The sequence below is a fragment of the Alosa pseudoharengus genome, unplaced genomic scaffold, assembly GCF_046254945.1.
Source record: "Alosa pseudoharengus isolate Yale_2024_CS ecotype anadromous, Long Island Sound unplaced genomic scaffold, YU_APseudo_1.1 YU_APseudo_1.1_scf_2, whole genome shotgun sequence".
NCBI lineage: Eukaryota > Metazoa > Chordata > Actinopteri > Clupeiformes > Clupeidae > Alosa > Alosa pseudoharengus.
The window spans coordinates 27,518,992-27,543,777 of NW_027468663.1; the positions used below are offsets into that span (position 1 = coordinate 27,518,992).

General features: G+C 41.5%; 1 protein-coding gene and 1 long non-coding RNA gene across 3 annotated transcripts; one reads left to right on the forward strand and one right to left on the reverse strand.

Moving 5' to 3' along the window:
* The first annotated feature begins 9,454 nt into the window (after positions 1–9,454).
* On the forward strand, positions 9,455–10,474 carry LOC143135186 (uncharacterized). Of its 2 annotated transcripts, none has more exons than XR_012988840.1 (2): positions 9,455–9,586; positions 10,081–10,474. It is a non-coding gene; the product is annotated as an uncharacterized LOC143135186 (long non-coding RNA). The 2 variants fall into 2 exon arrangements; XR_012988841.1 differs by having other exon boundaries at positions 10,084–10,474.
* Positions 10,475–14,846: 4,372 nt separating this feature from the next.
* On the reverse strand, positions 14,847–24,416 carry clta (clathrin, light chain A). Its single transcript, XM_076294370.1, has 5 exons — positions 24,104–24,416; positions 21,827–21,855; positions 20,068–20,185; positions 19,822–19,933; positions 14,847–15,589 (listed from the first exon to the last, which is right to left on the reverse strand). The coding sequence occupies exons 1-5, from the start codon at positions 24,306–24,308 to the stop codon at positions 15,418–15,420; spliced, it is 636 nt and encodes a 211-aa protein (XP_076150485.1). The 5' UTR covers positions 24,309–24,416; the 3' UTR covers positions 14,847–15,417.
* Between the last annotated feature and the right edge of the window lie 370 nt (positions 24,417–24,786).

Sequence of the window (24,786 nt, forward strand, 5' to 3'; positions counted from 1 at the left end):
TGGGGCTCCTATGAAGTAGGTCTGGTTAAAAAAAAAAAATCCCATATCAATGTAAACGATGGTTGAACTGACAACAAGCAGGCTTCACAACAGTGGAATCAACTGTAACAATGCAGACTACCCACCATCATTTTCCGTATACAATGAAAGTACAACAATTTGAACAAGTCGGCCTCTTGAACTGAACTGCATTTCCCTTTTTGTGCCTATTGCCTACATGACTGGCAATATGGGGTATAAACAGAATAACATCCTGTAAGGTGTCCCGATATAATGAATTAATTTGGTGGAAAAAACTCCACTCTCAGCGGATGTTATTCCTTACATCAATCCTCATGTCAAATCCATTAAGTGGTTTCAATACTGTCCTAGTGAGAATGAACATCAGCTATCAGGTACTCAAGGTCATGGGGTCCATGTCCTAATGTTCTCCCTCAGTATTTTATCTGTATCGTTTTCAATTTTTAGTTTTGTAGCACTTGACACACCTGACAATTCAAGCTCTTGAAGTTAGTTACTTTTAAAAAAAAAAACGTTATCTAAGAAGATGATGAAACTGAAAAGACAGATCTAATGCTTTTAAGTTGTGAATCTAAAAACAGATTGGTTAAAAAAACTGAATATTATTGGTCAAGCCAATATTGGTTGTTATAACCAATATGTTGGTCAAAGTGCAACCAATCCACTGGTTATTCATCAGAAAATATTGGTTGAATAGTCTAATCTGGATTAGTTGATAGCCAACTAACTTGATAGCCTAACTGTGGTAAAATAGGTTTTGTTCCAGGGACTCAGATAGGATGTACACATTTACAGTTGGCCTTGGGTGTTGGCAATTCTGTAGAAAAAACAACACAAAATCTGATAGCCTAACCTAGACATAGGAATTAACCTATGTCAGTTAATGTTTTCATGCAGTCAGAAATCCGCTTAGAATAGGGGAGAGTCGGGAGGAAGGAATTTAATTTAACATAGGTCTAATTTACAGAGAGATCATACAAGACTGACAGCAACCATTGCATGTATCAGTGTTGCATTAATTCCATGCATATTGTTTTGCCATTGTGTTCAACTTACATCTCTATATAATCATCTCTATCCACCTCATTCACGTGGTGACCATTGTAAACCAAAACTAGGCTATGGGGTAAGCAAACCATTTACATTGTTGTGCTCTATGCATCTGCCAGTAAGGCTGAGAATGCGTTAATGATGGTAAGTGTGTGCACCCCATAGCCTCCTTTTGGTTTACACATGGCCACTCTGTGTGAATAAGGCAAATAAATAGGCTGAAGATGTCTGCATGCGGCTGTTAGGCTATTGGCTAATCTGCATGGACAGGGCTTAGCAATAGCTAAGCGATAGGTCTTTTGTTTTTTTCTTATGATGATGGTCTTGGCTCTGTATCCAAATTAATGATCCAAATATCTTCAGGCAGTCCAACTAAAATGTCAAATGAAACTAATTATTGGGCCTAGCCCAAATAAGATTGTTGCGGTAATGTCTTGATGCCGAAATCTCAACAGAGAAATGAAACTGCTCAAACTGGTCTCATATATGTGGGAATTTGGATACAGTAGGCCAGTGTTTCTCAAAGTGTGGTCCGGGGACCACTGGTGGTCCGCAAGCTAGCCCAAGTGGTCCGTGAGCAGACGTGGTAAAATATAATATAGATATTGAACCAAGTTGTATGTAAATCCAAACGTTTCTGCAACACTGCCTATGTAAGGCATGCCAGTTTAAATCATATAAATTCTCTGACACAATAAGCAAGGTGCAAAGACAATCAGTGAGTAGGCCTATTGTGTAATTTACTGTTGTAAAAAAGTAGGTCTACTTTTTTTTTTTAGCTAGGTGGTCCGTGAGGTTATTTTTATTGATTAAGTGGTCCTTGGTCTGAAAAAGTTTGAGAAACACTGCAGTAGGCTATCTTTATGTTTATGTGAAAACCCGTTGAGTTGCTAATGTTCACCGTTTGTTATTCCATTGTTGGTATCATGTGCTTCATGCAATACTACAATAGAGGTCTGTTTGTATAATTGCTGGGTAAATTATTGTCATGGAACCGAGTGGAAGTTACCATTAACCAATGTGGGTGTGGCCAAAGAAGCAGAGGCAGTAGTTAAAGATGGACCGTAATTTATTATTCGGCTTGGATCGAACGACCAAGCAGATGAGTCCATAGAAAAATGCACAAAGAAAAGGTTAACAATAATAATCTTCCTAAATTGCGATATTGAACCAGTATGAAAAATCTGCTTTAGCTTCCAATCAAAATACAGCAGGGTTGTAACAGAGTCATAGTACTCACGGTAGCCTACACATCACATAGGCCAGACAAGACAGAGGGGAACATATACATGGCGGCCAGCACCATTTAACATAGACAGGTAAACACTAAACAATCAATTAACACACAATAGACAAGACAGACCCTGGGCCACAAGCATAGATATATATCATATGTCACTAGCAGAATTAGCAAAATACATTGTTAAATAACAGACTCGGTTACATGTGGGAAGACTGAACATCGATCGGCTTGATCAGGACCGTCTCGAAATCCCCCACAACAAATGAACATAATGGAACGGTCCAATACCGCCCGGAAACAATAAACAGTCCATGGCATCCGTCGGCCCTCCTTTGCCACCGGACTTTCAGAAGCCGGAACAAGAGAATGATTCCAAGAACACAAATCGGTAGCTATCGGTTGACAAACATTCAAGCTTATGCGTCTAATTCAGACAAACAATAAACGTGCCACCATAGCCTCGTCTTGTGTCGTTTCTTACATATCTTAAAAGTGCTAGCCACATAGCAATGGCCCATGTATGAGTGTATGTGTTGTTGCATATGGCTCTCCTAACAAAGCACCTAATGTTACTGGGTTTCAGAATAAATTGGGAGAAAAGTGTTCCGTCAGATCACCACCTTTATAGGGCTGTCTCTAAACTCTGTCTCATTCAAAGCGTGCCTGTCAGTGGAACGAGTCACAGCATTTTGCGCATGTCTCGCGTTCTTCCGCAGTGGAGCCGCTGTGAAATTCAGGGTCTGCCTCAGACTCCTGGTTCTCATGGCGTCAGCCTTGGTAGTCATACCAATCGGCCACTTATACATGAGAGCATCGCTGGGATTGAACCCCTCGCGTCATGACCATCGCTGCGTGGCGATCTCAGCAGCCTGCTGCGCTGCCCTGCGGACCTGGAGGCCCACTTTTCCTCACAGAGGGAACCCCGACGGACGCTGTCTTACACAGGAAAGTGGTGACAATGTTAAGTGGCTGGGAAGCTACTCACGAGAGCAGGTCGATAAACGGACTGTGAGGTGCACACATGCGATCTTTGCACATAAACAGTTTAGAACTTATGACGGTGTGGCTCACACTCAGACGTTTTCTGCCTGTCCTGAGAGGGCATCATGTCCTGGTCAGAACAGACAACACCACGGTGGTGGCTTATGTCAACAAGCAAAGGGGACTGAGGTCTCTTCATATGCATATGTTGGTACACAAACTGATTTTATGGAGCAGCACACGGCTCCTGTTGCTGAAAGCCAATCATGTCCCCGGTGCCCCGGTGTGTTGAATTAGGGTGCGGATTTATTATCCAGGGGCAATCCACGCTATGGAGACTGGAAACTCCACAGCGATGTGGTGGCTCAAATCTGACTGTGAACTGGTCAGGCAGTAGTGGGCTATCTGGGACTATCCAGGGAGAATGCGCAATATCCGATGTTTTTCTCCCTGCGCGATCAGACGTTAGGGATAGATGCATTGGCACACCAGTGGACACACGTCCTGCTCTATGCCTTCCCTCTGTTGGAACTGATCACTCTAACACTCACCAGGGTGCAGGAACGGGGCTTTTCTCTCATCCTCATAGCCCTGGGCTGGCCAGGGAAACCCTGGCTTGCGGAAATCATCCCGTTACTCCACTCCCCACCTTGGCCGCTGCCTCTCCGCAGGGACCTGCTGTCCCAAGCGAACGGGGAGATATTTAACCCTCATTCAGAGGGCCTGGCCCTCTGGGTTTGGCCCATGAAAGGCTGAATCTGAGGTCTGCCCTGCAATATATAGCGACCATTCAGAGCGCTAGGGCATCATCAATTACAATGTTGTATGATAACAAATGGTGTGTACGCCTATTTAATGATTGGTGTATGTGCTCTGTGGGCGTTAATCCTTAAGTTTCTGCAAGACTTACTGGATAAAAACAAGTCCTTCTCCATGGTCAAAGTGCCATTTCAGCCTGCCATGTAGACTTTGGGGACAAAACAGCGGGCCAGCACCCTCTCATACGTCAATTTATGAAAGGGGCGCAACACCTCCATCCGTTTTTTAAACCACTGGTCCCTTCATGGGATCTACCTATGGTTTTGGATGTTCTGTCTCGCCCTCCCTTCGAGCCATTATGTTGGATCTTAAACTGTCTTAAAACTCTCACTTAAAACGCCATTGTTGGTGGCCTTATCTACGGCTAAACGTGTAAGCGATATTCACGCCTTATCCGTGAATCCAGCCTGTAGGCCTATGCAATTTTCCCGGGTGACACAAGGGTTGTAATTAAAACCCAACACTTCATTCCGAAGGTTTTCAAACTTTTGCCAACTTAAAAAAAAGCTTAACACGAGTCGCAATTCAAAGACCCCTGTTCGCCAGCAGCAGCATCCTCTTTGTTTTCAAGTAGCAGGGAATTCACGCAGAACCGTTGCAACTCTGCTGTCATGTTAAGCCCGTCCACCGACTCTATACACAATGTGATTGGCCTGACCGAAGTTTGGTTTTTCCAGCTCGCAAGCCAACGGAGAGTTGCTAGACTACCCTGGCTGCAAATTACATTTGCTGCCGCTAGGGTGTGTCTAGATTTCTAGGTCCCTACCGTTTTTGGCTATTCACTCAAGAAGTAAGTGATATATTGCCAAATAAGCATGCTAGTGATAGGAGGTCTCATACTGGTCAGTTTGATACCCTGTTGGAGCATAATTAAGTGTATACAGAATGACAATGACTGACAGAATGATTTTAAAATGTCCCGAAAATGCCTGTTCAGACAAAAGCACTAAAAATGTCAAAACTATATGACCACACCATTTCCCAAAGTGCCTCCATGCTTTTTATGAACCAGCAGGGTCCCCTTGAAACATCTAGCATGGTGTCTTGCTTTCATACCAAAATTCCCACGGGACTCATGATACTTCTCGACTAATGGTCCAGACTTTCTGCCAACTCTCTTTCAAAAGACAGTAAGCTATTTAACTGCCATGTGTGCATAGAGGACCTAATGGATGTCTTCACACAAACAAACACTTAACCATGTAGCCTAAGGAGTGTCCAAGGTAAGCTGTTCATGTTTGGCTTGTTATGATTGGGCTATTATGGTTGGGGTGTTTTTGACACTACAGCAGGTTAGAATAGACCTCTGAAGTTCGCCTACAAAAAAGAACCAAAACAGCCATCTTTGCCCATATAAGGAGATCCGGTTGTTAATTGAAGCTAACTACCTATGGCAAGTTGTATTGCAAGTTAGCTCTGGGGTAGCAAAAATCTAAGTGTGCCGCCTTCACGTAACGGAGATCACAGTATCCACTCGAAGGTAGAGGACAAAAGTGTGTTCAGGAAAACGTCTGCATTTTAGACTTTTTCATCCCTGCGAGAGTTTAAAAGATGCGATAATTCAAAATCCCCATGTTATTTTCCCATAGGAAAAATCGCCAGAAACCGGATGTCAAACATGGCTGCTTTTTTGTAGGCGAACTTCAGAGGTCTATGACAAGAACAGACAAGTAGTGAAAGCTTAACTTAAAAAATATTTTGTGCCAAAGTGACAGTGTACCATTTATAAGGTAAACAGCATCAAACTACTACTTTTATTGTCTGCTTAGGGCACCCAAATGGCCAGCAACGGCCCTGAGGACATATTCTAAGTGATATTCCTATGTCCAATTCAGCAGCTCTGGACCTACACAAAAAAGTGGAACTTGCACACACCACCCATAAAAAAAGGTTGACCCTCAAACCAAGTGTCAGAGGAAGATGGTGACTATGGAGAGGCCACCACAGTCTAGCCATTGTCCCAACAAATCTACAGCGTTCAATGATCATAAAAGCCATCCATAAAATGGACTCTATTGCAGGGTGGCAAAGAAGCCATTGGTTTAGAAGATCCACATTGATGTGTTTATGGATGTCGCTTAAGATATGGAGAGAGGTTTTTATGGTCACATCACGCTGAAATAGAGCTTTTGGCCAATCCTTCAATCCACAGAGCTACCTGTGCAAATCTAACTAAATCCAGCCAAAGACTCAAGAAACACTATTCCATTTGTGAAATATGGATCTGGTAACATCTTTCTGTGAGAATATTTCTCATGTGGGAACTGAGAACTTGTATAATTGAAGGGATAATGACTAGAAATTGATTACACAATATCACAAAAAAAACTGTTGTAGTCAGTGGTCAAATTAAGACTTTAGGGTTTGAAAGGGTTTGAACACCAGCAGGCACAAGGCCAAAACAACACTGGAGGGCTCAAAAACAGTAACAGGAATATTCTAGAATGGCTCATTCGAAATCCCAATAACAATATGGTATTACAGTGCTGGACCAATCTCCATCAACCTAGATGTTCCATATCAATTCAAGCAGGAGGGGGCGGGGATAGGTTCACCTCTGGACCTCATCTCTCCTAACTGAAGCAGGAGAGCAGGGGAATTGTGCACAACCAACACATCATCAGCTTTAAAGTTGCTTTATTAGACAGTTGGAACATAGTATTGCCAGTCAGTAAACTCATCAAAACCAGTATTCACACTTATTTTTCCTCTAGAGAACAAACAATACACAGTTTGTCTTTGGGCTTGTGATTATAAGTGTTCAATATGTAAAACATAATAGGCTATATATTGATACAAATGATATACTGTATTGAAGCATCAATTGCATATTAATATGGTGTTGCATAAATGCAACAGTCACTTGTTTAGGACTTGGACTTGATTTGGCTTTGGTAATACTTGGACTTGGGACTTGACTCAGACTTTAGCATTAGGACTTGAGACTTGTTACTTGCCAACAGTGCCTTTGTCCCACCTCTGTTATAAGTGTAGGTGGGTTGAATGCAGGATATTTGGTTTTTAATTAATTTATTTCTCATTTTGGCAAACTTATTTATCCTTCAGGTACTACAAACATGTGTGCTATGAAAACACTGGGAAAATATGTATACATATATTTTTTAAACAAGAAAATGAATTATTTTGCAATCGACTGTATATAGTTTTATTTAAGCCTGTTGGATCAGTTTAGATCTTACAGCATCTGTAGCATCTACCTAATTATCTTAGTTTAGATAACCACACCTCCTCACCCTGAAAACCGGTGTACCACAGGGATGTGTGCTGAGCCCTCTCCTCTAGTCCCTCTTCACCTTCGACAGGGCTCCAGAGTGCGACTAATTTTTCAAAAGTGCGACTAAAAAAAATCGGAGGTCGCACCGGTGCGACCAGCTATTCGAGAGAGGAAAAAGTGTCCGCATTGAAACTCTACCTTTAGTTCAATAACAGACACATATTTGGCCAATATCATGGTTTAAACAAATCACAGATAGTTAAGGGCGGGACCTCCCCTCTGATTGGCCGTGGCCCAGTGCCTGTGTGTAAATTTGAAAATGCGTGTGCTGCAGAGAGAGAGAGAGGGAGGGAGGTCAGAGACCCATCAGATAAACAGAGTGGATGTAGTTGCATTACAGTGTGGTCACATAGGCCGAGATAAATGTCCCCTCTCCCCACTGCCTTTCAGCCCATACAGAAAAATAATATATTCACATATATGCAGCATGAACATATTCCAGTATAAGCACATCTATGTTAAATAAATATATTTACATCTATGTTAAATACATATATTTCCATGTATGTATCAATATATTTCAAAGTCACAGACACAGATATCGCCGAAAAGGTGCGTCATTGACCGCAGTTACATGCAGGGAGTAACCCGGTTTTCAACAGCAATATTCGAGTTGTGTACACTCATTCTGATGGCATCAATCAATTTAATCCGGTATTTGGCGCAAACCGAATATCGCTTTAAAGCCCGAATATTCCCTGCATGTAGGCTATACAGTGGTCATTGTGTACGGTGAATTGAATGGACACATTTAGATCGAGCATGGCAAGTCATTGCAATAGCCTATAATAATAGGCCTACCATTTCGTTACTGCATTAACCATGTTCTTATTGAAAATTTAATAATACCAAAATTAAAAAGTAAATTGCATTGTGGGGCTGTCAACTGATTATTGCAATCATCATTGCAAAATCACATAAAAATCCCCCAGGCTACTTGGAACATCTCTTTAAATTGTGCTCAAATACATTTCTATGGAAGATGCTAGCATGGCGAGCTGGTTTAGCCAAGGCCTAAGATCATGAAGGATAGTATGTAAAACATTGAGCACTGTTAATTTACTCACTGCTATTTTTATTTAATACATCTTGAGAAGTTTTAAGTTTAAATTTCAGCTCAGTGAAGAACTTAAAGCACCAACACTTCATTAAGTTACTTTTCTTGTAGAATTGTAAATCATAAGTCATATGACAACCTATATAGGACAGTAATTAAGGAAAAAAAGTGAACCTGCTGCGGTGTTAAATGCAATGTGGTTGAAAATTTGGGTGCACCTAACTTTTGTGCTGGTGCACCTAAGAAAAAAAGTTAGGCGCACCAGTGCAAAAAGTTAGTCTGGAGCCCTGTGACTCCACACCTATACATGGCTCTAACACCATTGTCAATTTTGCAGATGACACTACAGTGATTGGTCTCATCAGCAACAATGATGAGACGGCCTACAGGGGGGAGGTCCAGCACCTAACATCGTGGTGCACTGACAACCTGGCTCTCAACACCAAGAAGACCAAAAAGCTCCTTGTGGACTTCAGGAAGTCTAAAGCTAGCACACACACCCATTCTAATCAACGAGACTGAGGTGGAACGTGTCACCAGCTTCAAGTTTCTGGGTGTCCACATCTCTGAGGACCTCTCTTGGACCCTCAACACCTCTACCCTGATCAAAAAGGCTCACCAGCGTCTCTTCTTTCTGAGGAGACTACAAAAGGTCCATCTGTCTCCTCAGATCCTGGTGAACTTCTACCGCTGAACCAGTGAGAGCATCCTCACCAACTGTGTCACATTGGTATGGCAACTGCTCTGCCCATATCTGTACATGCTGTTCATACATTGTTCATACTACATAGTCATATTTAATCTGCTCGTATATATGTAGCCAGTTCACCTTGTTTCTCTGTCTTTTCCCCATGTCTGTCTGTTTTCCCTACATGTCCCACACTGGCCTGCTCCCGCTAACTAGGGGGGCGTGGTGATTAGTTACACACCGGAGTTTGTTCGCACTGATTACTGGCCGGACAGTATAAAACCACCCAGGTATGAAGAAGCGTTGCAAGCTCTGCCTGTTTAACCCCCTAGCGTGTCGGATTCAGTCATCAGCTTCGCGGTCACTGGCTAGTCTACTCCTGCTGCCCATGTTTTAGACACCATCCCTTACTCATTCTACAGCTGAACGTGGGTGAGTGCTCTCCATACGGCGCTTTGTGCACTAATCGTAGTTACGAACATAGGTAGCGTGGCCTTTTCCATCTACGTGGGGTGCATAGCGTGGGTCGTGCTGCTGTCTTGTCTGTAGTTAGTTTATTTTGGTGTAGCCTAATTGTGTGCCGTTTTCAAGTAAGGTCCGTGTCTGTTTTGTTTCTTTTTGTGGGCATTAACTTAGTGTCTACGTCTGCTTGTCTGTATAATTTTGTTTCTTTGTCTGCCTGTATTCTTTGGGTTTATTTGGCGTTTATGTCAGCCTACATGTTGCTTGCCGCATTAGTAGAGGAGCGGGGCATAAGTGGCATATGCTTCAACCTGGTAACTGCTTAGTGTCGGTCTGGTGCTGGCTGTCATTTGTGTGTGTTTGTATTTCTTTTGTCCTGGTGTGCCTGCATTATCTACCATAACATCTGTACAGGCTTACTGTATTTTTGCCCCCTTGTGGTGCTGTTTTATTTGTTTGTTTAGCAGATGTGGGGCCCTCTTTGAGGAAGGCTAGTCACCTGGTGGTGGGACCCTGTAGCTGCACATTTGTGGTGTCATTGTTGCTTGCAGTGGGCTGCTGTGTCACTGGTAAGTCACTTTCTTGCAGTGTGTATGCACGTGTGATGGCTGGAACTTAGAACACACCTCCAGTTAGCCTGTCTCCCTCAGGTAAGCCCCCATCTGCTGTATCTTTTTAGCTCTAGTGGAGCCTTGGCCCCACTTAGAAATCACCTGTTCATATTGTATCATAATAAAAGATAACAATAATAAATATTTTTGTACTTTCATAACCTCTGACTCATTTCAGGTATTATTGCAGGACGCTCCTCCCTTCCCCCCTTTGGTTATTTAATAAACTTTTATGATTTGACTGGAATTCACATTGTCTGCTTGGTGCTTTCGGACCTGTGTCAAACCTTCCTTAGCAAATTCTCTTAAAGAAGTCCCTGGGTACTAAGCCCAGGGTGGCGTAGTCAGGCTACTGGGAGTGGCTTATAGCCTCTCTCTCTCTCCCTCCTTACTGCTCTGGTCACATATAGTAACTGCTAATACACTGCACATATTTATATTTAATTTATACTACTCTAAACCACCTTCTGTAACCAGCTGTATACTACCGTCTACACTGCACTATTTCTTATCCTGTCTATGCACCACCTGTTTACACTTTGTATATCACATTGCACTTTTCTGCTTTTTTGCAGTTCTGGTTAGACACAAACTGCATTTCGTTGTCTTTGCACTTGTACTCTAGCCTAGAAATCTAGACGCGCCCCTAGCGGCAAATTACATTTGCTGCCAGGGCTAGTCTATAGCAACTCTCCGTTGGCTTGTGAGCTCCAGAAATCGAAACTTAATCAGGACATTGAAATCGTGCAGAGTCGTTTGGTGGGCTTAACATAATGATTGAGTTGCAACGGTTTGGCTTGAATTCCCTGCTACTTGAAAACAAATATCCTATTGCGTCCTATTGCGTGCAGAGGGAATTTGAAAGACAACTGATTATCCCGCCCCTCGGACTGAGCACTGCGAACGGTGAGTGCCCAGACCCTACATTTTAATGTGGGTCTGGCTCGCCAGGCTACTTGTACTCTGCACAATGACAATAAAGTTGAATCTAATCTAATCTAATCTAAAACAAATATTTGAAATGTGGCTCCGACGGTAACTGTGCTAACAAGCCTGAGGTCATGGGTCTGACACATACAGCAGATGTAAATGACGTCACTTTTCAGGACCAATGAGGGAACTGAGAGTGGTCGAAGGAAATCGGGAAGCTGTCCGCGCGCTGTTGGAAATATACATGGGTTTCCCGTTTACCAACAAAACTAGATGCGCGCGCAGCCTTGGGGCAGAAGGCGCTTGGTGGCCGTCCACAATGTTATAAAAGCAGCGGCAGCTGTAAGCTACAATCGGAATTTTTGTATACCCCTGTTGTCTCAATGATAATAACATCTCATTTCAGACTATATTTCAGAGTTTGCCGTTCATTTGCATTATTAATATAACATCGTATTTAGTCATTTTTGGCGAAGACATGCATTCCGTTAGGGATATTGAACATATTGAACATTCTCTAACCATCAGGATTTCGAATTGGTGCAGTTTTCAGCACAAAAACTCATTTTATTCTTTTCATGGACAGCACTGCTCTATGCTGTTCTATGGTGCTTTCTGCCTCTTAGTTGCGCATGCAAGTTTTCGTGACGTTGCATAGAAATCCATGTATAACAATTATAAAGTGATTATAAACCCCTGTTAAACCTAATAAATCTGACTCCGCTCAGTATTAGAAAAGTTTCGGTTCAATGTAACATTGCTATCCATAGTGGGTTGATAAACTGTTAATGAGAATGCCTGACTTGTTTTCTTATGACACGGGCTCTAATCTAGGAATAATGCTGACTCCTCCACCTGCCGATTAATTCGGGCGGTTCCTCAACATAACACATAAATGTTAAAATGGCTTGCCATACACCAGCATGTTAAACAGTCAAGCAAATTCCTATGCTACAGAGGTCAGGCTGTGCTAGGTTTTCGCGACCAATCTAGACCATCGCTGGCAAACTGCCCACCGCTGTGTAATGCTTGGTCAGTTCATAATAACTTGCCATCTCCCAGGTGATTTAGTTTCTACGGCGGCGATAACTAATCCTACAGTAGAAAGGCTATGAGGATCAGAGCATAACAATTTTTTTTTTCAGGTATAAGTTACTCATCCAATACATTTTAGAAAGTGCATGTAAATAAATAATGTGAAAGTTACGAAAACAGGTTAAAGGAACATTTAGGAAACGATATGAAACAATAAGAGAATGAACATACCAGCTCAAAGGATGATGGCTACACACCAGAGTGGTGTGGGAGATTCTGACTATAGAATGGCTCCTAGAATGATCTGTGAACTTCACTTAAATAGGCGACTTAGTTTGTGGTTGTTTACATTGATATGGATCATATGATTGGAGGTGCTGATTTGGGATCACATGAGGAGGTCAGCTGACTTGAGACCATTGTTGTAAGAGTGAATCAATCAAGACATGACAAAGTATACATTTGATTACATTTCCTGTCCCCATTGGCGGAGTGAGGGGGTGGCTTCAAAAGCCTCAAATCTATTTTTTGTAGGCCTATGTGTTTTCAATTTCCAACGATTCTAATTTCTAATTTAAAGGAACCGTATGTAAGGTTATGGCCAAAACTGGTACTGCAATCACAGTATCTAATTACTGTAGATCCCCTCCCCCTCCCCCCTGACTGGCAGAGCTGGCAACCCAGATGCCGAAACACTACTGAATTTGTGATAGTAGCTAGGTGGAGGGTGGCGCATCAGGCCAAAACACAACATGACAACATCAACATCAGTTGAGGGCTGCAACTTCACTTTTTAAATAACATTATCCTGGCCGGAATGATATACGTATTGGAAATGAACATGATTTCTTAATGTCTAGTATAAGTATACTGGAAATTTGGTCTCTGCATTCATCCCAGTCCATGAATTAGTGAAACACACTCAGCACACAGCGAACACACAGTGAGGTGAAGCACACACTAATCCCGGCACAGTGAGCTGCCTGCAACAACAGCGGCGCTTGGGGAGCAGTGAGGTTAGGTGCCTTGCTCAAGGGCAATTCTACTGGTCGGGGTTCGAACCGGCAACCTTCCGGTTACAAGTCCGAAGCGCTAACCAGTAGGCCACGGCTGCCCCATAGTGACATATAAGGGCCATTTTATGATTAATTGAAATACATTTCTTACATACGGTTCCTTTAACTTCCCCTCGGTTTCTCTATAAATGTTACAAAATGTAGGCTACTATTACTGAGCAAATATCCCTTATTTTCAAAACCCACTATTGACAGATAATCTGATTTCCCACACGATGAGTTTAGGCAATGCCAGAGCCGTTTACGTCATAAACCTGGCAGGAAAGTTCAGAGCGGCGCAGTCAGAAACAGCAAGCCGGTTAAGACATTAGGCAATTAGGCAACTGTACCCCGGAATACAAAAATAAACTTCAGAAAGACAGAAAGTTTGTTGTACTGTATTCATAGACTCTCAATGACCGAGTCAGTAGATTTACCTGTTGTCAGTTGAGTTCGTTCAATTCATTTATTGTAGGCTAGTAGCCTAGCCTAGGCAAATATGAAACGGAGCCTATAGCCTAGCAAATAACGGAGATTTGAACTTGCATGTTTCATGCATTTTAGGGCAAAAAATACCATGAGATTGACGTGTTCTCCATTTGAGGAACGTAATCAATTGCGGACGTGCACAGACAGCTCAGACACAGAGCGCATAGGCCTAGGTTAGGCTACTTTCACTTTCTAGAGTGCGCATTCATTACGTAAATGATGCTTCATACCAAAACAACGATATAGTAGGCCGACATAGTAGGCCTAGGTTAGGCTATGCCTACTTTCACTTTCTAGAGTGCGCATTCATTACGTAGGCTTAAAAAATGCTTCATACCAAAACAACGATCAAACATTATCAAATGTATCATGACGTGTTGTCACAAAGACTTACTCCAATTAGAAAATATAATATAGGCCTATTATATTATATTTATATATATACTATACTAATATAGCTAATATACAAACCATAACTCATAAAAAACGCTGCAAAAAGTGCATGCTGATCAGATAGGCTATGCCAATAGACCCCTCTTGAAAGACCCAAAGTGTCAGATAGCCTATACCTTGAGTCTCACATTTTTAAAGTCTCAATGTGTCCATTAGTTTACACAGAATTCACTAGAAGTCATTTTTTAAGGGGTTATTTTCCAAAAATGTCTGCCGGGGGGGGGGCATGCCCCCGGACCCCCCTAGCCTTCCTGTGTGTGACACTGAGCTAAGCCCCCAATGTTTCAAATGTCTGGCTCCGCCCCTGCCTGTCCCTGTGGACATGTGACAGTAGGCCCACACTAAGTAGTTGATCAAGAGTCCATATATGATTGAAAGGATTATCAGCCTGGTAATTAGGATCCTTACACAGAGGAAAGCATATGTACTTCTGTACCATTGAACAAGTTACTTTGCATAGCATTTAGCATCTCCTTAATTAAATAAATATTAAACAGTTCCACCAAACAAAAGGATAACTGGAAAGAGGATGTACTTCTAGCTTATTTGCTTTGGTGCAATATTTAACAATAAGGAGGAAGAGGATGTTAGCTGCTTGGCAGGAAAATACACAAAGATTCATTGTTTGTCTTGGCAGAAAATACACAAAGGCTGGTCTGAAGTTCCATATACTTTTAATGATATTCAAATAGAGGATGATACGTGATGCAATAAGACAGGTTAGCTCTGCTTTTAAGACAATTACCTTTTAACTATTTCTGTCCTCTTACTTATGTATACATGGGAGTCAGTATTTTTTTATGTACAAAGATACCCACACTGATACACACTGTATGTATACAGACAAACACACAGGTCATGTTTATTAACCGATTCCTGGAGAGGTCGAGGAGAAATGCATAGATTCATATGTCACAATACAAACACGCCAGCTCTATGGGAATGAAAAAAATAAAATAAACAAAAAACAAAACTCACACATGATGACGTTTGGTCCTTTGAAGACTAAACAAACACATTCAGAAAATAACTCAACACTTTCTTCTTTGAAACAACGGGACTTGAAATAGGGTTGAAATGTATTAAACAACAGCCACAAGGAGGTTTTACATGGTGCACTGTGGAATGGTAGTGTTGTCCTCGTGGCTGCTGAAGTTCAGGATCAGTAGCTCTTTCTTCATCTTTCCCCCTCCCTCTCTCTATCTCTCTCTTCCCCATACCAGTAGGCCTAACGGACAAGGGGTGACTGCTTGAGAGAGATGAGAACAGAGCGCATGCGAGATACATCTTTGGCCTGCTTGCTTGACTTGGGGTTGAAGTCACAGAGGCGTGCCACGCGCTCCCACTCTGTTCCTGGGTTGTTCTCGTCTAGGTCAGACACCATGGCCTCCTCCGCCGCCCTGGTAAGAGGAAGAGCAATGAGTAACTTGCAATGCCACAGGCCTCAGACCACCACCCAAATATACTCCTAAAGTTCAAGCCTGCAGCGTCTACAGCCCTTGAGGCCCAGAATTTGGCCCCATAGATTTCCAATGACTGAGTTACTGTGTTAGTATGCGGACTTTCCTCTCAAATTGTTATATGTGCTGAGACACAGGAACATTAACAGTGCAGACTGAGAGGATCTCCGGTTATGTTTATTAACCAATTAGGAATGAGAAGACTGAGATGATCAGATTGATTTTGTATCACAGCTTCCTTTGTTCACAGAGCGTCCGCATTAATATATTAATAAATTAATAGTCAATATGAAGTGAATGCGTTCTATAGCTGCAGGAAGGATACAAAGGGGTGTATGGAACTTGGGTGGTAGTTCTCGGAGGCAAACATACCAAGAATCCAAAACGACTATAGAAAAACATTCTCAAAGTGACCACATCAAAAAGCAGATGATATTTTAACTTCATTTAGATTTGAATATAAAGCATGCCCCATTTCCAATCAGTCGCACATTTTAGCTCAGGTTTCCCCCACAAATTGGAGGTTATTGTCAAAAGGACAGAACTGGCTAAAGACTTGTGCCACATAAGAAAAAAGCTACATTTAATGCTTTTCCCTTCCCCTTAGAATATTCTTTTGACCTCAGAGAGCTGAGATGGACTATACATACTCTGTCATTTACGCTTGTCCTGCGGAGTATCCTACTACATGGCATGTTTGTAAGACTAATCAAGCAGCTTACAGAAGCCAGATTTGCCATGCAGAAAAGCCGGGCATTTCACAGTAGCCAGGGCCTTATGTAACTTTGCAAACACGGAAAAGGTTTATTTTTGAATATAACCATCTCTAATGAAAATGCTGAAGTAGCTCCAAAAGGAAAAAGAAGAACAAGGGGGGACCTTGTCCTAAAAGGTCAGGCAAGAGCTTATGGCCTTGTGCAAGCCAAACAGGGCATTGGCATGGCAAACCAAACCCAACCCACCCAACCAGGACAAGACACCTTTCCACTGCCATGGACTCCAGTTTCTGGGGAGGAGGAGACCCCTCTATACTAGTACACAATACACACAGCAAAATGGGAATGAGAAGCCAATGAAGATCACCGTCACAACGAACTACAAAGAAAGCACAGGACTGGTGGACCAACACATCACCACAGAGGGACATTCATTTCCTGATTTGGCAGTGGATTAGAATTATGTATATATAAAGAAAATATATATAAATATACGTATATATATATATAAATGGAAAATATAGCATCTTAGATTAAGTTTATTTTTGGCATACTACTTCTCCTGAAAGTATTTCTTTTCTGTTTTGTTTGTTTTTGTTGTATTTTTACTTAACTGGTCTAGGCGGTAGCAAGGATGGTTAATGTGTGTGCTTAAAGGTGCGAAGAGAAAGAAAAAGGAGAAACAGATCAGAAGTCAGATATATAGAAATGAAAATAAATGAGTTTTATGCAGATGACCAAAGCCAGCATGCATTTTCTTTTTCTTTTGTTTTTGAAACCAGGTTATCTTTTAAATGCCTTTCTCTAATTGTGATCTTAGCTTGCAGCCTTCATGATATATGCCAATTCTAAGTCTTCAAGTAACTAAAACTAATAGTAACTATTATGTTCTGTGTGGCCATAAAGACTGGCTTTATAACATTCAACTTGACCTCTAGGTTGTCCATGGCAGATATGAGGGCTGCAATGCCAAGAGGCCAACATAAGCTTTTCTCCATCTATGATAAACAGCAGTTTTTCCAAACATGGCCTACAGCCTACGTTTTATGTTAGAAGCAACTAGGTGTCCAACAATCCACTGTTGTAGCAAACAGCAAAGGAGCTATGAGAAGGAACGGGAAAACCACTACCACTCTCTGAAAGAAAGAATGCCATCTTTAGGGCTCTGCGTCCTCAAAGAATCTGAGACAGCAGACCAATCCATGGCTACCACTGTTTCAGCAGTGCAAAGAGCCCTGCTAACAGTCTCAATGTTAAATAAAGCAGAAGTATTAATGTGTAATCTTTTATAGGTCACAAATATTCTGTTGCAGAGTGAATGACACTGACTTTACAGCAGAGGGTGACAGGTTTTCCCGCCTGATCAACTGTGACTAAGCAAATTAAAAAAGACAGCATAGCACAGTGTCACTAGCTCTATGGTAGCAAACGCAGGAATAGCAGTTTAAATTTGCATCATTTGGACAAAGCTGGAAACACAGTTGCTTGGAACAAAATAACTAATCTAAGTCTACTAGCTAATTATCTGAACTATAAAAAAACACTGTTTTGCCAGTAACATAATGTTTCATCATACTGTTTCATCAAAACAACTGCTTGACATGTTCAAATCACTATTGAAGGCTAATGACTTTCTTTCATCTATGCTAAAACAAACATCTATTGACAAATGGTTTATAGCACACAAGTAAAGTGACTTCAAATAACCACATGGCACTGATATTGTGATAATGAGGAATGAAATGCAATGATGAATGAATGTAAGAGTTTATAGCGCACAAGTAATATGAAAACTAGCATGAAAAATGGTCTTATTTTCTTCAGAAGAACAACTCCTGTCCTTACTGGTCATGCACTGTCACGTAAACAGAAAAATGTTGTTCTGATAAAAGGTTCATTCAGACTCATCTGAACCTTTTCAATATAAAAGGGCAACTGGACTGGAGGTAAAAATAAATGAAACAAAGATGTGCATTTCTTTACATTTCAATAGGAAATAAAACAAACATTCTCGATAGCTACAAGCTATGTCATCAAGTAGGTGTTCGGTGGAAACTTAAACTGCGGGGTTTGGAAGATAATCAACTAAATGTACAGACAAAGAACTGAAAAGGGGGAGGAGGTGAAATAAAGCGTGTTAATGCGAGATGTATGTGAAAAGAAAGGATGTTAGTTTAGCAACATACACATAACCAATGAGCTCAGAGAAGGGCTGTTTGTAGAAATCTTCATCCAACACCCTGGATCGAGAGAGGTGTTCCAGAGGACAGCAGCAAAGCGGGAGAAAAGAGAGAGAGCGGTAAAAAGGAGAAGAAACACGCTCACTCAACTCACACTCTCACAGATCAATCTGGACAAGCACACAGAGTTCACACAGTCAGATCTCTCACACACACACACACACACACACACACACACACACACACACACACACACACACACAATCTTATCATGTCAACATTGACATGATAACCCACACCAGACACACACATGCACACCATTTGCAATATTCATGCTGGAAGGACATCTTACACTACAACCCCAGAACCTAATACTAGCCATGCCGGTCATGGGTTTTGTGGGTGTCTTACTCATGAATCATGACAGACACATGATTCTGTATGGGAGGGAAATGAATAGCTTGCATCTGCAGTTTGGACTCATGAACCCATAGTTGAAAGCTGAAATTGACATCATATTGTAATTTCCACAACATAAAGTCTAAAATGGGGCTGAAGGTAGAGCATATAATAGCTCTTATGAATTTTACTGCCCAAGTGTCTAATGTACAAGCAGTTTTGGAATCACACAAAGCATGGCAAGCAACAACTTCCTGTAACCAAAGGTACAGGACACTTGCAAATGGCAAGCAGATGAAGAGATTACTCAGTAATAAAATCTGCAAACTTTTAGAAATGTGTAAATTACCTGAAATTGCTCTATTTCTTTTATACAACAGTCCTTTGGCAATATTTTTTACTTAAAGTTAAGAGTTAACAAGAAAACATCTATTATGATTAGAAAGGTTTAATAACACCATAGAATATTTTACTTCTAAGTGAAATCTGGTCTGATGAAAGGGGAACTGATAAGACAGCTCAGTAGTCTACTGAAGCACTCCTAAAAAGAGATACAGCAGCTGCTTCCATTTCTCTCTATTGAAAAATCTACAATCCAGAGGCAATCACTGCTTTATTTGGTCTGTCTTAAATATCCTATAAATAAACAAGGTATGGTTCTCATCAATATCAGGGAATTATGAAATCTGACAGCTAAATTGATGGGAGTTCTGGGGTGTGCTTAACTCCGGTAGATATTTTCTGTTACAGCTGCTGTCAAGCCTGATAAATGATAGCCACTGGGACTAAGTGTCTGGACTGGTGAGGGATGCCGGATGGCGCTTGCAGCCTTACAGCGGTGCTCTTTGGTGGGTGGGTGGGGAGGGCGACATGTTACCTGTTGTTGACTTTGGTCTTTGCCAGCTGCTCCTCCTGCCGTGTGTGCCAGTCCTCTAGCTCCACCTTGGCCTTCTCCTTCCACTCAGTCTCCTGTTTACGAGAGTTGGCATCTGGGGCAGAAAAGGGAATGTGAAGAGGTCTGATGGCGGTGTGGATATAGCTGTGAGTGACATGTGAGTTATGAATATTGAGATTTTATATATTCAAATACTATGAAACCAATGTGGGTGGATTCATCATTCACCCAAAAGCTCCAGACGGTCTCTCTGCTCCTCCCTCCACTTGCGCAGACTCTCTGGCTCAGCCTGCAAGCGGTCAGCGCTGGAAATGGCTGCATAAGCATCAGATGGACCATTACTCTCCTGGAAGAGATTCAGAATTTAGAGTTTTTCAGAATTTACAAATGACATTGGTTAAATTAGACATATTATACCACTGCTTGGTTGAATTTCCTATCATGATGTGGTGTTTAGAACATCAATTATTTTTTGTTAATTACACAGGTATGAAGTAGCTCCAGTTTTTTGTCCACATCACACTTTTTGCCAAACTCGTTGTGAAGTTATAAAATAGCGATCTGGGGCCGTATTCACAAAGCCTTTTATCTTACCACTAGGAGTACTCCTAAATCGCACTAAAAGATTTTAGCTAGGAGTTTTCTCTTAAAAGTTATTCACAAAGCCTTTCAGACCTACTCTTAGTAAGGGAAAATGACAACTCCTAAACTAAGAGTGAGTCTTCGTTGCTATGGATGACGTCATTACTCATGCACGAGCTTGACTGAAGTGACCACCTTGATTGGCTGATGATTGTAACGCGGGAATGATTCCAAACACCCCCCTTACGATGATGAGTGACAGGTGACAGGTCTGAGAATGCGTGCGCTACAAGTAGTGCGAAGGACAGAAGATGATGCCTAAAGAGTAAGGCAAAACAAATAGCCTAGTAGCCTAATGAAACATAGCCTAGCTGCATCAATCCGTAGGCCTATCTTTGCAACATTATTAAATTAATCTGTCACCATATGCCTACGTTTGCAAAGAGAACATTTTAATTTGATTCACAATGAAACGTTACATTAAATTTACATGTTGACAATGAGTAGTTTTGGTTGTTGTTGGTGGCGTTATAGCATCCCTTTTATGCCTACAATGCAATTGTTCCCTCGCGATTGGAAGCTCCTGCTGCCGCATACCCATTTCAAAACATCGCAACGTGAAATGCCACAAAAAGCTGTTTGTGAATAGGTCAGTGAGTTAGGAGTCCTCTCGACTTCTTTTAAGCTGCCCCAGACTTAGGTGCTACTTTTAGGTCTAAAATGCTTCGTGAATTACTTTTAGTGAAAAAAATTAGGAGTCCTAAAGTTAGGAGTGACACGCCCATTATTTTTAGGAGTTGCTCCTAAATTCGCCACTTAGAAGCTACTTTTAGCCTTAAAATTCTTTGTGAATACGGCCCCTGACAGACGTTCAGCATAGCTACATTGTAGCATATAACTGGTGGCTTTTAGCTCAGTTACATGACAGTAGTAAAATAGCGATTTTATAAAGCTAAGGTTCATCAGAATCCTGGGATATGCCCACTTAACAATGAGAGAGGTGGAACTAACGACTGGCCTTTGGCCATAGCAACCATCTATTTAGAACTAGTAACGGCAATTTGCCTGCAAATTGAGAAATTAGTTGATAAGTGGCGGAAAGAAGTAGTTCTACAAATAAGACAGTTTGAGCGATTAAAACGTTTAAATTATAACAGCAAATAAACACAATGCAAGTGGCAACAATGGTATAAGCGGGATAATGGATTCCACTGTGTTCGGTTAACAACAGACATTAATGAACTTACGAGGTGCATTACCACCTAGAACATGCATTCATTTCTGTTAACCAAACGCTGTGTCGTCCATTATCCCTGACTTAACCATGTCAAGTTTCAAGCTTTGCCCAAATGTTACACCATATTGATAGCAATGTTCACAAATTGTAGGCCTATGTTCACCTTACCTCATGTACATCTCCATTCACTGCTCCACCTGAAATAGAGGTGAGAAGACCATTATTTTGAGGACACAGCTCCACAAGAGATAGACTAAGGCCAACAGAGTTGATTTCAGAATACACCAAACTTTACCAAGGAGTGCAGCAGTCACTTGTGCTGCATGCACCAACTGTTGCTGTGTTTAGGCTCAATATGACTTCAATACCTACAGACAACGAATCAATATGTTGGTACTTAACTACAGAGCTAACACAATAAGGCTGGTTTGCATCCTAAGACCATTTTTGATTTTATGTTTGTACCTAAATAATTTAGCAGAATACCTCCATTGTTTGTTACTGTGTTGTCTGTTCATTTTCCAGTGAGGTTTGTTTGCTATGACATCAGTCATGTCATGGTGTGCATTATTTTAGGGATGGACTATGTTTTGGCTTTCTGCCACATTTCAAATTATTTAAATTGTTTCATCCATGTGACCAATGTAGATGTGTTGGGTTTTAATAGTGATTTCAGAGAGAAGACTGTACTACTGTGAATTACTGCACTGAAAAAGAAGGACAGGACATCAACATCTTCTGGAGCGGGTTGCACCAACAGGACTTAGGATCAGTCTTAACAAAGACTAACTTAGCACTTATGACAGGCATACCAAAGACTAGTTGGTGCAACCCGCTCCTGAATCATAATACCAAGCATTCTAACAGACTTTAACCCTTGACCCTAAACTTTACTTCCTCTCACTTATTGTTGACAATGACACAATATTTTTTTTTAAACAAGGTTGAATACAAACATGATGTGGACATCATTCAATTATGAACTATTATTAATTATATGTTTCACAGAATGTCGGGAAAGGAACATTTACCTTATGCTACGGTCTCTCACAACTGCCGTGAATATTCCAGGTGGCTTTGTAATGACATCCACCTTATCAATTATTTATCTACTCCAGCCAGAATAACACTGAAGTCAGTGAGGGATAAGAAACGGTGGCTGGGGCAGGAGAATGATGTTGCATTGTGGTAAGCTAAATGACAAGGTCATTTGTCGACACTGCCAGGTAAACAATTACAGTGTGGTAGAAATCAACCTTGACATAGCATAAACAACACCGGTGGTCTTCAAACACCTATCATTTTCAAATCTCGACAAATAGTGCATGATACGTTATCTTCCAAAATCTCCAGACCAAACCATACTGCATCCTCCCTCACGATTCCCCACATCAGTCGCATTCACAATATCCACCATGATCAGCTAACGTTAGTGGTACACCGGGAAATCCTCACTGAAAAGTGCATATAGCCGAAAGCCTCAACAGTGACAGGAAAACCTAGAGCTGTGTCAGCCCACGGTGAGGAAATAGAAAACGCTGATGGTTTCCACTGGTACAAAGGTCGTGGTGCAAGATAACGCATTGGGCTTGGAGAATGTTTGCTACAGACTGATCTGACGGGTTAGCCACAGCTGAGACAAGTAGCATCTAGTTAGCATGGCAAGCTAGCTAGCCAATGGTATCAACCATATTGGAGTTTCATGAAACAAATTAAGCCACAAACATAACTAAGCGGCTGAGTCAGAAATCAAGCGAGACAGCATTTAATACAATCTGATAGACAACCGCGTTGACATTTGTCAACAGTTGTCTGTTAACGTTAACCTTCCAGACCGATTTCGTGACAATAAACCAACGTTAGCGTTAACGTTAACCTTTACCGGCTAATCAAGTAACGTAACGTTTAAAACAATGTGATATTAAACCAGATGTGCCTGTTATCTTAGTTCAAGATAAAATATTAACATTCAAGTAATTCAATCTCTAAATGTAATCGACAGTGCTATCGTCAAAGCATTTTTTTGCTGTTAACGTTAACGTTAGTGACTGCGTCCTTTCATTCAGTAACGTTAACGTTGCTATGCTATCAATACAAAACCTAGCAGCTAGTTCTAGCTGATTTGGCCAAGATGCTAATGTTAGCGGAGACAGCTGAAGTGCCATGTTACAGGTGTAACGTTAACGTTATTCACCGTCTAACGTTAACATTAGCAATCGAGATCCTAAGCTAACGGTTGCCTTTTACGTATTGATTAAGGACTAACGATAACGTTAACGTCGATGGTAGTGGAATGAAATGTAGCTAACGTTAACACCATGTAGAATAACGCAAATCTGTTGAAAGATTACCAGAGTGGATTACAGTTAAGCAGACAAGAATTAATGTTGTTTAATTTTGAAGCTGGTATCACACATAACAAAACTAAGTTAAACCACAATTTACCAGTGGCATCCTGATCTCCTGTCAGATTATTGCTGAGAGAAGAGGGGACATCTCCGCTGTCCAGGATGCTGAACCCTTCATCGTTCTCAATCCCCGCGATCTCACTTTCTTGCTGGGCCAAGAAAGCGGCAGCGGGATCTTCTTCAGTCCCAACACCATTACCAGCATTCGACTGTGGTGCGCTGAGCATATCAAAGTCGTCCATGTCTACCTATACGTTACTATAGACCTAATATTTTAAAATTATGTTTGTAAAATGGCCAGTGGTCAATTCTCTTCTCGACGAGACCAACGCTAGAGGAGAGGTGCAAACGGAAACAAAGAGGAGACCAATAAGGTACAGGATATTTTGAAGGATCGGGCAACTATCCAACCATAGAAAGAGACATCCTCAACAGACCAATAGAATGATTGAACTTCTTACGTACACGTCCCGTGACCCTCGGGTTGTATAGACCTCTCCAGAATATATCCCGCCTCCTAACTTCCGTATCCATCCAACTTCCGGGCGTGGATTGTCTATGGGAAATAACATGGCGTTTTGAAAGATCGTACCTGTCAAACTCTGTAGGTGACAAAGTAGAAAAAGCTGCTGGGCAGATTGGCCTACACACTTCTGCCATCTAGTTTCCACTGGATTTTTTGATTTTCGGTGCCGTTTGAGTAGTATAGTCTATAGTATA

Coding starts and splice junctions, on each gene's coding strand:
- clta (XM_076294370.1), bottom strand. CDS start 24,308: ATGGACGACTTTGATATGCTCAGCGCACCACAGTCGAATGCTGGTAAT. Junction 19,934..20,067: donor AGACCGTCTGGAGCTTTTGG/GTGAATGATGAA, acceptor TTTCTGCCCCAG/ATGCCAACTCTCGTAAACAG. Junction 15,590..19,821: donor AAGACCAAAGTCAACAACAG/GTAACATGTCGC, acceptor TCCTCTTACCAG/GGCGGCGGAGGAGGCCATGG.